The sequence below is a fragment of the Bos javanicus genome, chromosome 3 (genome assembly GCF_032452875.1).
Source record: "Bos javanicus breed banteng chromosome 3, ARS-OSU_banteng_1.0, whole genome shotgun sequence".
Classification (NCBI taxonomy): Eukaryota; Metazoa; Chordata; class Mammalia; order Artiodactyla; family Bovidae; genus Bos; species Bos javanicus.
The window spans coordinates 54,879,975-54,895,197 of NC_083870.1; the positions used below are offsets into that span (position 1 = coordinate 54,879,975).

At 40.6% G+C, this 15,223-nt stretch overlaps 1 protein-coding gene across 3 annotated transcripts in view; it reads left to right on the forward strand.

Moving 5' to 3' along the window:
- The window catches only part of LOC133244310 (guanylate-binding protein 4-like), a 58,329-nt gene extending 49,532 nt beyond the window's left edge, over nt 1-8,797 (forward strand). For all 3 annotated transcript variants that reach the window (XM_061411313.1, XM_061411314.1, XM_061411315.1), the window contains exons 6-11: nt 721-966; nt 1,869-2,149; nt 3,611-3,823; nt 5,034-5,136; nt 5,462-5,655; nt 6,504-8,797. In XM_061411313.1, coding sequence (XP_061267297.1) covers nt 721-966; nt 1,869-2,149; nt 3,611-3,823; nt 5,034-5,136; nt 5,462-5,655; nt 6,504-6,737 — 1,271 coding nt within the window. In that variant the 3' untranslated portion in view covers nt 6,738-8,797. The remainder of the gene's footprint in view (nt 1-720; nt 967-1,868; nt 2,150-3,610; nt 3,824-5,033; nt 5,137-5,461; nt 5,656-6,503) is intronic.
- The last annotated feature ends 6,426 nt before the right edge of the window (nt 8,798-15,223 follow it).

Consider the following 15,223-nt stretch of genomic DNA (forward strand, 5'->3'; position numbering starts at 1 on the left):
TCATATCTACAATGTGTGTACTTTTTTTCTCTGATTTATGAAGCGTTTCTTCACATCATGAGTATCATTTGTCTTCCACAGGTTATTTTACCAGCAATATCATAAATATATAATAAATATCTTTATTTCTACCATCACATTACTATAGAGCCCATATGTCATTTCTCAAGTGGGAACTCTAATATCAGAAAAATATTTCTGACAATTTCTTGGATTAATCTATTACTCAAGAAACATCTAATAAGTAGTTGATCCACTGCACAGCATGGAAAGTTAAGGAAAAGAATCAGAAGTTTGTCACTACGAATGGATTCCTCCCCCGCCTCCTCAGAAGTACTTCCTTTGTTCTTAGAGATATACAAAAAAAAGGGGGCGAGGGGAATTTCCACCCCTGGGTAGATTAGTGTAAGATTGATTCTCATAATTCAATAATAGGAGATACACGAGTCATCTGCGTATCTGAGGTTATTGATATTTCTCCCGGCAATCTTGATTCCAGCTTGTGCTTCATCCAGCCCAGCATTTCACATGATGTACTCTGTATATAAGTTAAATAAGCAGGGTGACAATATACAGCTTTGACGTACTCCTTTCCCAATTTGGAACCAGTCTGTTGTTATTCTTGAGAATAACAAGAATTATAGTGATGCAAAGATCCTTGGAACTGAAAGTCCTCAGGCCTCTATTCCTTTCATGATTGCTCTTTTTCCAATTCTGCAGGCAAGGATCCCAAAATCCAAAATTCCAACATGACCAGAGAGTGTATCAGGAAATTTTTTCCAAAAAGAAAGTGCTTTGTCTTTGACCGGCCTACAAATGACAGGAAGCTATTACTCCGTGTTATGGAACTATCAGATAACCAATTGGATGTGAATTTCCAGAAGCAGTCAGAAGATTTTTGCTCATATATCTTTACCCATGCAAAGCCCAAGACCCTAAGAGAAGGAATCACTGTCACTGGGGGAGGTGAGTCTCCTTCGCTACCTCATGTCTCTCTGTGCTTCAGGGTGTGGTAAACTTGTGATTACACTCTGGATTTCTCTTGGTTTCTCTGTAGTTGCATTTTCTTCTCCATGTGACTTGGAAAATAGATGTTCACACCACTCATGAAAATGCATGTTTATTCATTTAAAGAAGCATATATAAGTGCTTTGCAGTCTACCAAATCTCATGAAACTATTACATTAATGATATAAATTAAAGATAGAAATCTTCATGGTGATGAGATGTCTGAAGGGATAAGTGTTTCGAGTGAGAATGGGAAAGATATTTTGTGAATTTACATGAATCAGGAAATAAATAGTAGTTATGAATCTGTGTAAGTTCATTGAGAGTCTGAGAAACAAATGTAAATACAATCTTATGTACAGGGCTGGCTTCACGGACATGCCACCTGCGCAGTCATGCTGCAATGAGCCCTGCTTGGTTTCATGTTTGTTTCAACTGTCCTGAAATTCTTGATGACATTTCAACAAGACATTTTCATTTACAAATAATGCCCACAAGCTATGTAATGTACTTATATCTATAATAAGTTCTTTTTATTTTATTACAATGGGGAAAGTGATCTAGGAGAATCTTGGGCATATTGTTTGAGATCATTTGTTCGATATTGTAATATGATGAATTTGAGAACCATAAAAGATAGAGTGAATAGTAGACATAGTGATGTTATTATAAACAAGTAGATTCATAGATCAAACAGGAGAGGGATACAAGAATGAGTAAAGAGAATGAGGAGAAGAATAGAGGAAAAGGAAACTTCCACTTCCATAAAATTTTAGTGATTTTTTTAAGGTGCTAATCTCTAAACCTATGAAACAGGTAAGAATTCTCTCTCAATTTAATAAATATTATGTATCTTTCAGGGTTGGGGACTCTGGTGGAGGCCTACGTAGATGCCATCAACAGTGGAGGAGTTCCCTGTTTGGAGAATGCAGTAATAACTCTGGCTGAGCGTGAGAACTCAGCAGCCGTGCAGAAGGCAGCTGATCACTACAGTGAGCAGATGACCCAGCGACTGAACCTTCCCACAGACACACTCCAGGAGCTGCTGGAGGTGCATGCAGCCTGTGAGAAGGAGGCCATTGCCATCTTCATGGAGCGCTCCTTCAAGGATGACAAGCGGATGTTCCAGAAGAAGCTCGTGGTAATGTGTCCTAGAATATATGCTTCCTTATTCCTTTCTTCTGGAATGATACTGAGACTCCCCCTTTTTGACAAAATGGTCCCTGTGCTTCTTATCATAAAAGGAGTTTAGATTCTAATGAGTGATAGGGCTCTACAGGCTACAGGTCATCACTTTTTTAAAAATTGGGCTTCTTATTTTCTGTTGTGGCAAAACAAATTACTCTGCTCTTAGCAGCTTGAAACAACACACATCGATTAGCTTATCGTTCCTTAGGTAAGATCCCACCCAGGGTCTGTGGGTATTCTGCTTGGTGTACCATAGCTAAAAACAAGGTTCACATTGACTTGGTATCCACATGGACGTTCTGGGGAACTCCCCTCCGTCTTCAACGCAGCAATGGTGCACTGTTTTCCTCTTCTATTTCTAATCTCTCAGACTACCACTTCTGCTACCAACTAGAGAAGAATAACATGTAAAGTGCAAGTGTGACCAGGAAATATCCACCTGAGTAATCTCCATTTTATAAAGTCAACATGTTCCATGCAATATAGTCTGTACACAGAATAATTGTTCATCATATTCACAAGTCCAGGGACTAGGTAGAGTGTGGACCCTGGGAAAGAGAATTCTTAGAGATCACAATTCTGCTTACCATTAGCACCTTCACTGAAAGTCTGACTTTCAGTCTTGCTTTACCATTATGTTACAAAAATCTCTTACTTCGTATTGAGAAAACAAGCCTGATTGGAATTTATAAGTACAAGCAAAAATTTCTTTTCCTATATTTTCACACACTCAAATTCTCAATGAAATGAGAGTATAAGAAAAGTTGAAAACTCTAATTGGTGTGGTGTTGTTTCACTAAGTCACGTCTCACTCTGAGATCCCATGGATTATAGCCCCCCAGGCACCTTTGTCCACAGAATTTTCCAGGCAAGAATACTGGAGTGAGCTGCCATTTCCTACTTCAAGGGTTCTTCCCAACCCGAGGACTGAACCAGCATCTGTTGCGTGTCCTGCACTGGCATGTGGATTCTTTACCACTGTGTCACCTGGGAAGCCCTGCTCAGTGTATAGTTAATTCATTAGTAGGAACTTGATTTCCTATGTATGTACGTTTTATCCTTACCACCCAAGTTGGCAGAAGAAGCCCTACTTTCAGTCATGATTGTCTTTTCGTTGTTCATTGGTGATGGATAGATCACTATTAATGCTAATGCTGTTAAAATAGTACTTTGCTTCTGCCAACCCGTTCATTGCACAGATATTGACACTGAGCCCAGGGAATTTAGGGGACTTCATACAAGTCACACAAAGAGTTGGTCAGAACTGAGACTACAACTGAGGCCTGACTCCATGTCTATTATTCTGAGTCTCATGTGCCCTGATGCTGTCAGACTGCTTCTTCCAAGGGAGCACAGCTAGACCATCCTGTCTAACAACTTCTTTCTATCGAATTTGCCCTTATTTCCTTGGCAGGACATCATGGAGAAAATGAAGGACAGTTTCATGATCCAGAATGAAGAGGCTTCTGTCAAATATTATGAGGCTGAGCTTAAACAGCTTTCAGAATCTTTGATGAAAAGTATTTCAGGAGGCACATTCTTTGTCCCTGGAGGACACAGTCTCTATTTAGAAGCAAGGAACAAGTTTGAACAAGATTATAAACTGGTTCCCAGGAAAGGAGTTAAGGTGAGGAGTAATGGGATTGGGAAAGAGCAGCAGATTAGAGTCAAAGGGTCTTTGTTGGTTCATTTGGTTGCCAGATCCTGATTTGCACAGAGGCAGCTGGTCATGAGGAGGCTGACTTGGAACCCCAGGAGGGTTCTGAGTCTAGTGCTGTTTTTCTGATGAGTTGAGTAAGAGTCCAGGAGATCCCAGGTCTGTTGGCTGCCCACTGGTGGGTGAGCCAGGTCCTAGGCCTAGTAACACCCTACTAGAGGAGAGAGCCACGTCCCGGGGATGGGTGCAGGGTCCAGGAGTTCCAGAGCATGTGTTGACAATGGTAGAGCTGTTAGGCTCCTGGATCTGGGGGATTTTGAAGATTCTGTTGGCCTGATATTGGTCCAGGTGGTCTTGAACCCAGCTGATCCCAGGAATGACATGGCCTGCTAGTGAGTGGACTGGCCCTGCAGACTGAGAAACTGAGGTCTTTTGCACCTGGTATCTTTCCCTGATGTGTCCCAGGGTCTCTGGCTGGAGGGTGCTGGGGTTTCAGGTCTCGTGCTTGTGTCCTAGTGAATGGGACTGGGTCCCTGGCCCTCTGGTAGACATAGCCATGTCCAGAGGCAGCTGTGGGCTCAGGAGATCTGCTGGTGGATGGAGCTGCATGCATGTCTAGTCCGTTGCTTGGCCTGAGGCCTCCCAGTACTGGCATCTGCAGACCATTGCATTAGGGCAGGGCTGGGTCTTGGGGCTAATAAGATTGGGGGAAGATTCCAAAATGGTGCTCGCCAGCACCAGTGTCCAAGTGGTGGAAGGAGCTTCCCAGAATGTCTTCTGCCAGTGTCTATGTCCCCAAGAGAAGCTCCAGTTGCCTCCAGCCAATCTGGGAGATTCTCCAGGGTCAGCAGGTAGGTCTGACCCAGGCTCCTATCAAGTTACTGTTTATTCTCTGGGTCCTGGGACACATGAGATTTAGTGTGCACTGTGTAAGGGCTAGACTCTTATTTACCCAGGCCCTCTGGGACTCCTGAAAATCAGCTCCACTGGCCTTCCAAGCAAATGCTCCATGGGTGTTTGTAGACATGCACATAATTCTCAGGTCTGTAACCATTTGGGGAGCCTACAAAGGATGGAGAATTTATAGGATACAGTCTGTAGTTTACTGAACAATAATTTCCACAGCAGGACACTACGTCTCTTCTACCTGACAAGTCTTCGCTCCTTGTTGTTTCCTCAGGCAAACCAGGTCCTCCAGAGCTTCCTGCAGTCACAGGCAGGAGTAGAGGAAGCCATCCTGCAGGCAGACCAGGCCCTCACGGATGCGGACAAAGCCATGGCAGGTACAGGGGTGGACTGAGCTCTCAGAGGAGAAGGTGGCTCTTGTGCTGCCGTTTGGCAGGTGTGGGAACAAACACTTTCTAACATCAGAGCTTCCTCTTCTTCCATGGAAGCTCTCTGCTACATGTGGAAGTAAACGGGGGAGTTTGGGTTATATGTCCATCCAATCAGTGCTTCTACATCATATGCTGAAGCATGTTGTCTGATGTGGTAGCAGGAACAGTCAGACTCCCTCCCACAATATTAAAGGCACCTTATCTCTGAGCAAAGGAGGTGACAGCTCAACATAAGTCATGTTCTCCCCTCTTTAAAATTCTTGTGAAACAGCTGAGTGTGCCAAGAAGGATGCAGCTAAGAGGGAACAGGAGCTGCTAAGAGAGAAACAGAATGAAGAGAAACAAAAAATGGAGGCACAAGAGAGAAGCTTCAAAGAAAACCTGGCCCAACTGCAAGAGAAGATGGATAGGGAAAGAGAAAACCTTCGGAGAGAGCAGGAAATGATGCTGGAGCACAAGCTGAAGGTAAGTCTAGATGGGCCTGGGTGGCACCTGATGGGGAAACCCTAACTCCTCAGGAGTAAAGGGACAGGAATTTGACCTTAAGTCAGCTCCCGGAGGGAATACACAGGAGTCACTGTAACATCAAAGAAATGTGAATCGGTTTATGTCTGTAAGACTCGGCACCTTCTGAAGTGTTAGGGTTTGAATGGGACCAACCAGGCTCCTGGACTGCTGTTCACAGTGATTATAGCATCACATTTGTTCCCAAGTGAATAGGACCTCAGTCTTAGAGTCCTTAGAATTTGGGATACAACCATCAGAGACCTGGAATAGTTCCATCTGCTCCTGAAACCATCAGATTGTGCAGGTATGAAATACTGGATGCTGAAAGCTGTAAAATTTGCTACATTTGTTTCCATGTCTCCTGATCCATTTTATACACCTAAACTTAAATGCATTCTTTGTCTCAGCCTGGAGTTTGATAGCTAGAGTTCTAAGTGAGTCAGCAGTGCCATCTTGGTGACATGTGTGTGGTCATTCTACCTCAGTGAAACTGACAAATATTTAGAACTCACCTACATGTTCTCCTGAAGTGTATTTATGAGGCTGGAACCTCTCCCTGGGGTAGTTTTCAGACCTGACCTATACCCAACTTCTCTGTACCCAAGAAGATGGTGTTGAAAGAACATGGGAAACTCTAAACCCTGGATGCTCTCCCTTCTGTGTTGCAAATGTTTGCAAATATTAGAATAATATTAAAAAAAAATCTAAAGTGTTAGAGAAGTAGACACACATGCATATCAACTGTAGTAGTTCGACACAAAATGCTGATTTGGGGTATTTTCAAAAAGGGACTCTTCTTTTTACAGATGCAAAAAGAGTTACTCACAGAAGGATTCAAAAAGGAAGCTGAGGCATTAAGTAAAGAGATAAATCAACTAAAAGAAGGTATTCAAACAACTGAAAAGTCCTTCAGTATTTCAGATGTCCTTGATATAATGAGCATGGCATTGATTGCAGTACTCCCTGGGGCTTATAAAGTACTTGGTATGGGACTGAAACTTCTCAATGATCGTATGAAAGGGGCTGAGAAACCCTACTAAGTATATTTTGAAAGGCTTCTTATGTTTTAGTAGTGTAACACTACAGTTCATTTTTAAAATATGTATGTCATGATAGTTTTGTTCAAGAGGAGCTTAAAAACTGATTACCAAAGAACTGCTAATGTTATTACAAAAGTGATTACCAGTGCTTGATATGCAAAAAATCCCACACAATTTTGAATGAATTAGTTAATTTTTAAAAAATGGAAACAAGTTGGAAGATAATGACTAATTATAGGTAAGTGTTAAGAAAAGCAAGAAAACAAATGAGAAGAGGAAGAACAGTCGCAGTCTCTAATAAAGTCTTGGAGATCAACTCTTTAAGTTATAATGAGCCCTTATAAATCAATGAGGAAAGAACAACCAACAGATTTTTAAATGGGCAAAAATATACCAACAGAATAAATATGTTTAACTTTATTGATTATAAATGATGTACAAGGTAAAATTAGGAGGGACATGTGTCACCTCCCAGATGGGCCAGAAAGAAGAGTTTGAAAGAGACACTGGCTGGCAATGGTACCAGGAAATTGGGGGTCTCTGATAAACGCTAGAGAGAGTACAAATTGGTGCAAATATGTGTCAAAGATTTAAATGCAAGTACTGCTGATACAGAAGTCCATGTTTAGCCATTTATCTTACAGATTTTTTACCCAAGTTGCAAATGACATATGTAGCAGTTTATTTGTCACAAAATTGTTGTAATTCCAGAAGACTGGAAACTTCAAAGTCCCTCTGTCACATACTAGTGAGATAAATCCTGAGACACACTTACACAGGAAAACTCTACAGTCACTGAAATGAAAAGGGAAATGCTATTTGTTCTAAGGTGAAAAAATCTCAAGATGCAGAAAGTGTGTATAGTTGTACTACTGATTGAAAAAAATAATGAATATGTGCACATATTATCATCTATCTTGGAAATTAAAAAAAAAATTGGTATCCGTGAGCACAATGAGATAAATATGATAACATGAGAAGATAACTAACTTTGCCTGGCACATTCCTAGGTGACTTTTATACTTTGTAAGAATTCTTACTTCTTGAAACATAAACTAAGTTATTAAAATTAAAAACAGAAGCAGTAATGCACAGATTGGAAAAGAGACTTCTCTTTAAGAATATGCGAAATAACTTCTTAAGGAAGCAGGACTAGTAAAGTGTCTTGAGCTCCTTTGATCTCTTGAACATTTGTGTGAACATTGAGTGTAACACAGGCAAGAACATTTAAACAACCAATCTGCAGTCTGGGGAAGTCCTGCTCTGAAGCAAAGGCCTGGTCCATGGTGAGCAGCTGTGGCAAGTCCTCTGGGCTTGAGGTTCTCTCAGGGCCTGGGTTCCCTCTGGAGTGGGGAGAAGTGGGGCAACAGGAGTGAACCTTGGAACATGCACAGCAAGCAGAGCCATGACCCCTCCCTACGTTATGTCCTGTTCATACAAGGAGGTTGGGATCTGTTCAGTTCTCTGGACATATCACATGTTTTACGCCACACTGACTTCATTGTTAATTCTTATGCCACTTAACAAACTCCTTGCTGTTAATTCAGATAAGAAGGCCTCCTGTACAAAATCACCTTAACATGTTTCATTCTAGATTTGGTCAGTTCACGTTCTATTAATTACCCTATGGGCATTAATTGGAGTCAGCATCTAAACATAAAGAGCACACTTATTATTCGGAAATATTTTAGTGTTAATTACCACTTGGAAAAAATAACTTTTTCCAGTTCCAACCTCCTTGTGTTCTGAATCTTGGTTTCCTACTTGCTCAATAGAATAAAACACCTTTATTGCACCCCAAAACTATATCATTTACCCCTGGTTTCTGTCTAAACCAAGAGGACTAGTAAAATCTCTTATGCAGTCTCATTTCTATGTAAGCATCTCTATTAAGATAATTCATCTGTGTACATCAAACACTCTGTATGACAGATATTATGTAATGTCATTCATTGCTTAATACTCACCTAACAAATGTATGACAATGGATTTCAATACCTATCACCTAGCAGGAAATTTTCTCTTGAAAATAAATATTTCTCTTTTTCAAAGGAAAAGTATTTTCCTGTTGTACATGTGTTATTCTATGATTATAAAAGAATTCAAAATCATTTTTAAAAATTCACTATTCACAGAAAAGTATAAAAGTAATAAGCTACAATCCTAACAATGAGATAGAAATGCTGTTTATAATGGAATACATAATGTTCAAGGCTCTGATGTATTTATTATTGCTGTACAAATGTTTTTATAAAGAGATCAGTTATGTACCTATTATTAATTGATTTATTCACAATGAACATGCCCAAATTTATCTACAGACAGTAACTTTGGTCATCTGGAAAGGGGTGTGAAATGTAGGCAAAAAATTCAATCCTTCATATTATTGGTAAATTAAAAGTCTTAAAGAAATTCCTCTTCTTAATGATGTATAAAGAGGATATTTTTTATATTATTCAATAAACTATACCTAGCCCGTGCCTATCGGAGAAGGCGATGGCACCCCACTCCAGTACTCTTGCCTGGACAATCCCATGGACGGAGGAGCCTGGTAGGCAAAGAGTTGGACATGACTGAGCAACTTCACTTTCACTTTTCACTTTCATGCACTGGAGAAGGAAATCACAATCCATTCCAGTGTCTTTCCTGGAGAATCCCAAGGACGGCGGAGCCTGGTGGGCTGCCGTCTAAGGGGTTGCACAGAGTTGGACACGACAAGCGACTTAGCAGCAGCAGCAGCACATGCCTATGGGGCTTACCTGGTGGCTCAGAGGTAAAGAAACCGCCTGCAATGCAGGCGCCATGGATTTGATCCCTGGGTCAGGAAGATACCCTGGAGGAGGAAATGGCAAGCCACTCCAGTATTCTTGCCTGCACAATCCCATGAACAGAGGAGCCTGGCAGGTTATGGTCCATGGAGTCGCAGAGTCAGACACAGCTGAGCACACATGCATGACAGTACATGCGTATTGGTAGACTATAATGACTAGAAAGGATAAAATCATGTCATTTATAAATCTAAGCAAATGAGCCCTTTCTATGGCAGTTTTTAGCCAATATAGAGGAGGACTTGGGTGGAAAGCACTTACACGCCCATCTGAACCTGCTGTTTTTCTCTGGAAGGAACTGGATACCCCATGTGCTCTGGGTTCCTTGAGTTTCTATGTCAGAAAACTATACAGCAATGAAGTAACCACCTTTGGCCAACAGAACAATGATGCTGTTTAAAATAGTGAAGAAAGAGCCTGTAATTGGCAATACTTCAGTTGTCACCATAATTGTCAGTTGCCTAAGGAGCTTCTGTTGAAATAAAACTGTGCTTTTGATACGAGGATCCATTTCTCACTGAACATGACAGTCACAGGCTGACAGACTGTGGCATCTACAGCATGACTCTGCTTTCTTAAGGATTGTGAGTTAAGGCTCAGTTGCCACTTCTCTGACCAAAGTCTCTGGAATAAGTTCCACAGCTGGTCCAGTCCCCAAAGACCCTCTGGTGTCACCAGAGGAATGCCCTGAATACCGGAAGTCTGGATGGTCTGGTAAGGGGGGAGAGGGGGCAGTGAGGAGTTCTATTTCCCCATCAAGTCTCTCTGACACACATAACAAGTAATGCAAACAAGAAACAGGCACACCCATTTGTGCCAGGAAGTGATCATGGTTTAGAGAAACGAAGCGGTTAAGAGTGAGGGACTGGACAATTACAGCAGAGTGAAAGGAATCTGCCTGACTCTGATGTTCAGTCCTAAGTGGTTTTCTGATGGAATAAAGTTATACATATCTCAAGACAAAGCTCCAGTTGAAAGGCCTTTTCCATACTTCATAATAATAAACATATGTTAAATTACTGATGGAATCAAAAATCTATACAAGCACTTGTTGAGCAATTCTGTAGGAAGGCAACATCATAATCATTCTTTCAACACAACATTTGGTAGAAGTGAGCTTCCCAATGTTCTACCAACATTGGGAAGAAGTGAGCTACTCTGGACATTTCTACATTCCTTACCCCTTCTCCTCAGACTTGTGTATGGCCTGCCTCACAAAGGTCTCTCATCTGTTGACTGGGTATTACATAGTCCTCACAGGATGTATTTATTAAGGCAATTCTTCAGTGCTACAGATGGGTTGCAGGAACTCATTAGAATTGCAAACAAGAGACTTCTCTTCAAGAGTACAAGATATGACTTTTTAAAGAAACAGGACTGAAAAGACAGTGTCAAGGGGTTTCCTTTGGTCTCCTCAGGCTCATGTTCAATTCTGCTAGTTGTGTGAACATTGAGTATAACACAGGCAAGAACATTTAAGCAATCAGTCTGCAGCCTGGGAAAGTCCTGCTCTGTGAAGCAAAGGCCCGGTCCATGGTGAGCAGCCGTGAACAAATGTGGCAGGTCCTCTGGACTTGAAGTTCTCTCAGGGCCTGGTCCTCCCTGGGGTGGGGAGAGGCAGGGCAACAGGAGTGAAACTTAGAACATGCAAAGCTGGCAGGAGCCTCGGCTTCCTACTTTACTTCCTGTTCAGAAAAGGGGCTGGGACTTGCTCAGTTCTCCTAACCTATCACATGTTTTAAGCCACACAGATGTCATTGTCATTACTATTGTTGACTCTTATGCCATTTCACATCTCCAGGGGATCTTCCACAGCCAGGAATCGAACCCAGGTCTCCTGCATTGCAGGTGGATTTTTTACCAGCTGAACCACAAGGGAAGCCCAAGAACATTGGGTAGCCTATCCCATGTCCAGGGGATCTTCCCCATCCAGGAACCGAACCAGGGTCTCCTGCAATACAGGCCTATTCTTTACCAAGTGAGCTATAAGGAAAGCCCATCACCAACTCGATGGACATCAGTTTGATGGCATCACCAACTTGATGGACATGAGTTTGAGCAAGCTCCAGGAGTTAGTGATGAACAAGGAAGCCTGGCCTGCTGCAGTCCATGGGGTCACAAAGAGTCAGATACGACTGACCACGGAACTGAACTGAACTGATGCCACTTAGCAAACTCCATGTTGTTAATTCAGAGGACTTCCTGTACAAAACCAACTTATCTTAAAATGTTTTACTCTAGATTTGTCAAGTCACATTCTGTTAACCACCCTATGAGAATAAATTGGAGTCTACATTTAAACATACACAACGCACTATTATTCGGAAATATTTTGATGTTAATTACATGGAAAATAATTTTTTCCAGCCCAACCTACTATTGTTCTGAATCTTTGTCTCCTACTTACACATGGACAGAGGAGCCTGGTGGGATACAGTCCATGGTGGGGTCGCAGAGAGTCAGACACAACTTAGTGACTAAGCATGCACATGTGAACTTACTAGGATAAAACACCTTCACTGTACCCTGCAACTTCATCAGTTGCTCCTGCTTTCAAGCCAAACCTAGAGGAGTAAAATCCCTCATGATTTCAATCCAAACCAAGAGAAGTAAAATCCCTCATGGTGACCACATTTCCTATGTAACCTAACCTACCTAAGATAACTCATCTGTGTACATTGAACACTATATAAGACTGACTTGGCACAATGTCACTGATTATTAAGCACTTGTATATAAAAAATGGCAGATGAATTTCAATACCAAGCACCTAGCAGAAATTTTTTTCTTAAAAGATTTTTTTCAAAAGATAATTATTTTACTATTATGTATATGTTCTTCTGCCATGACTGTAAAATAATTCAAAGTCATTTAAAAAATTCATTAGTCACAGAAAGAATAAAAATGATAAACTAAAATCCCAACCATGAACTAGAAATTCTAAGAATGACACATATAGTAATTAAGGTTTTTATTATTAGTTTATAAATGTTTCCATAAGTAGAATAATTTTGTACCTATTATGAATTGAATATCCACAAGCAACATGCCCAAATTTATCTATGGACAATAACTTTGGTCATCTGGAAAGGGATATGTAGTGTAGGCAGGAAATTCATTGTTTCATATTATTGGTGAATTAAAAGTCTTAACAATGAAAATTCTCTCCATAACCAATACAACAGAAGGAAATTTGTTATTTTACTGAATAAGCAGTACGTAGTACATGCATAGGCTTCCCAGGCCACACTCGTGGTAAAGAACCTGCCTGCCAATGCAAGAGATATAGAAGACTCAGGTTTGATCCCTGGGTGGGGAAGATCCCCTGGAGAAGGGCATGGCAACCCACTCCAGGATTCTTACCTGGAGAATCCCACGGACAGAGGAGCCTAGCAGGCTACAGTCCATAGGGTCACAAAGAGTCGTACATGACTGAAGCAACTTAGCACTCATGCACGCACATAGTACATGCATATAGATAGACTGAAATGACTAGAAAGAATAAAATCATGTTACTTATGTATGCAAGCAGTTGAATCTTTTTGCATTGCACAATTTTTAATATATAACATATTTTCTTAGAATCAATTGTATCCCATTTTCCCATTAGTAGACTGAACAGCACATTTTGCTGTCATATGCTGAACTTTCTGTACCTTCCTTTATAGAGTTCAACCTATGCTAACATGGGAACTGAGGTATTCATTGTTTGGTTAATTGCCCTCATCTAAAAGAATATTCTAACTTCTCTCATCTCCCTAAAGAGAAATGTTTACAGCCAGGATTGAGCCTAGTTTAAACTCTCAAGGTGTCAGGGAGCCTGGGGCTCTAACTTTCTGGCTATTCACATTTCAAAAGGAATGGAGCTGAAACACTTGGAGACCTCTCAAGGTTATACAGCTGCCAGTCCCTGGGAAGTTTTATTGGCATTCAAAATTTTAGAGAAAATATAGAGATTGGTCCAGCAACTATGGAAAACAGTATGACGTTTCCTCCAAAAAAACCTGGAACTACAATATGACCCAGCTGTTCCAATTCTGAATATTTACCCAAAGAACACAAAAACTAATTTGAAAGGATATATGCATAGCCATGGGCTTCCCTAGTAGCTGAGGCAAAGAATCTGCCTGCAATACAGGAGACCAGGGTTTGATCCCTGGGTCAGGAAGATTCCCTGGAGGAGGAAATGGCAACCTACTCCAGTATTCTTGCCTGGGAAATCCATGGATAGAGAAGCCTGGTGGGCTAGAGTCCACGAGGTAGAGAAGAGTCCAGCACGACTAAGCAACTAAGCTTATACACACACATGACACCTATGTTTATAGCATTATGTGTGATAGCTAAGAAATGGAAACAACCTAAGTGCCTGTCAATAGATTAATGGATAAAGAAGATGAATGGTTTACGCATAAAATAAATACTACTTGGCCATTAAACAGAATGAAATTCTGCCATTTCCAACAACATAGATGGACCTTGAAGGTGTTATCCAAAGTGAAATAACTCAAGCAGGGAAAAGCAAATGCCATATTATTTCACTCGTATGTGGAATCGTAAAAAAAAAGCAAATGAACAAACAAATAGAACAAAGCACACTCATAGATACTGCAAACAGTTGTCATTTGAGAATCTGACACTATCTTCTTGAAACCTTTGGTAAGAAATTAACTCTAGATCAAGTTGATATTGTCCAGTGATTCTGCAAAAGAGTCTAAGTTCTTGACCTGACTGTGACATAGAAAAACAAGCAGTTCAGGGATGTTTAATTTTCCTTTGTTTTTGATAAAAAACACTGATAATTGGAGGCCTCAACTGACCTTTTTCTTAGTGTTAAAAACTTCTCCCAAAAGATCTTTAAACATTTTAAATTAAAGCAGGACAAAAGAACACAAAAATGCTCAGTTCAAAAGTACATAATAGGTGAAATATTACAAAATGAACACACTCCAGTAATTATTTCTGAGGTCAAAAATAAGAACACTCCCAAGTCCAGATGTTTTCTTGTACCCCTTTTAAACTTTAACCCAAGCCCTGCCACTCCAACGCATAGCTATTAGGTTGGTTTAAAAGTAATGGCGGTTTTGCATTGTAGAAATTTGCCATTTAATATTGGAATATATCCTCAAATAAATGTAGTTATGTCATATATCATTTTAATGTGCACTTCTTGCTTTATATGTTTTTGCTAATGACTTATTACTTGCTGCTTATTTTATATTTATTTTAGACTGTGACATGTTAGACGAAAAGCAAATTTGAGCAATTTTTTTATTTGAGTTCAAAATGGGTTGTAAATCAGCAGAGATAACTTGCAATATCAACAATGGATTTGGCTGAGTAACTGCTAATGAAAGAACAGTACAGTAGTTGTTCAAGAAGTTTTGTAAAGGAGACTAGAGCCTGAAGATGAGGAGTGTATCAGCTGGCCATTGGAAGTTGACAGTGACCAATTGAGAGCAATCATTGAAGTCGATCCTCTTACAACTACATGAGAAGTTGTTGAACTCAATGTTGACCATTCTATGGTTGTTCAGTCTTTGAAGCAAATTGGAAAGGTGAAAAAGCTTGATAAGTGGGTGCCTGGTAAGCTGATCGCAAGTCAAAAAACGTCACCGTTTTGAAGTGTCTTATCTTACTGCATGCAACAACAACCAACCA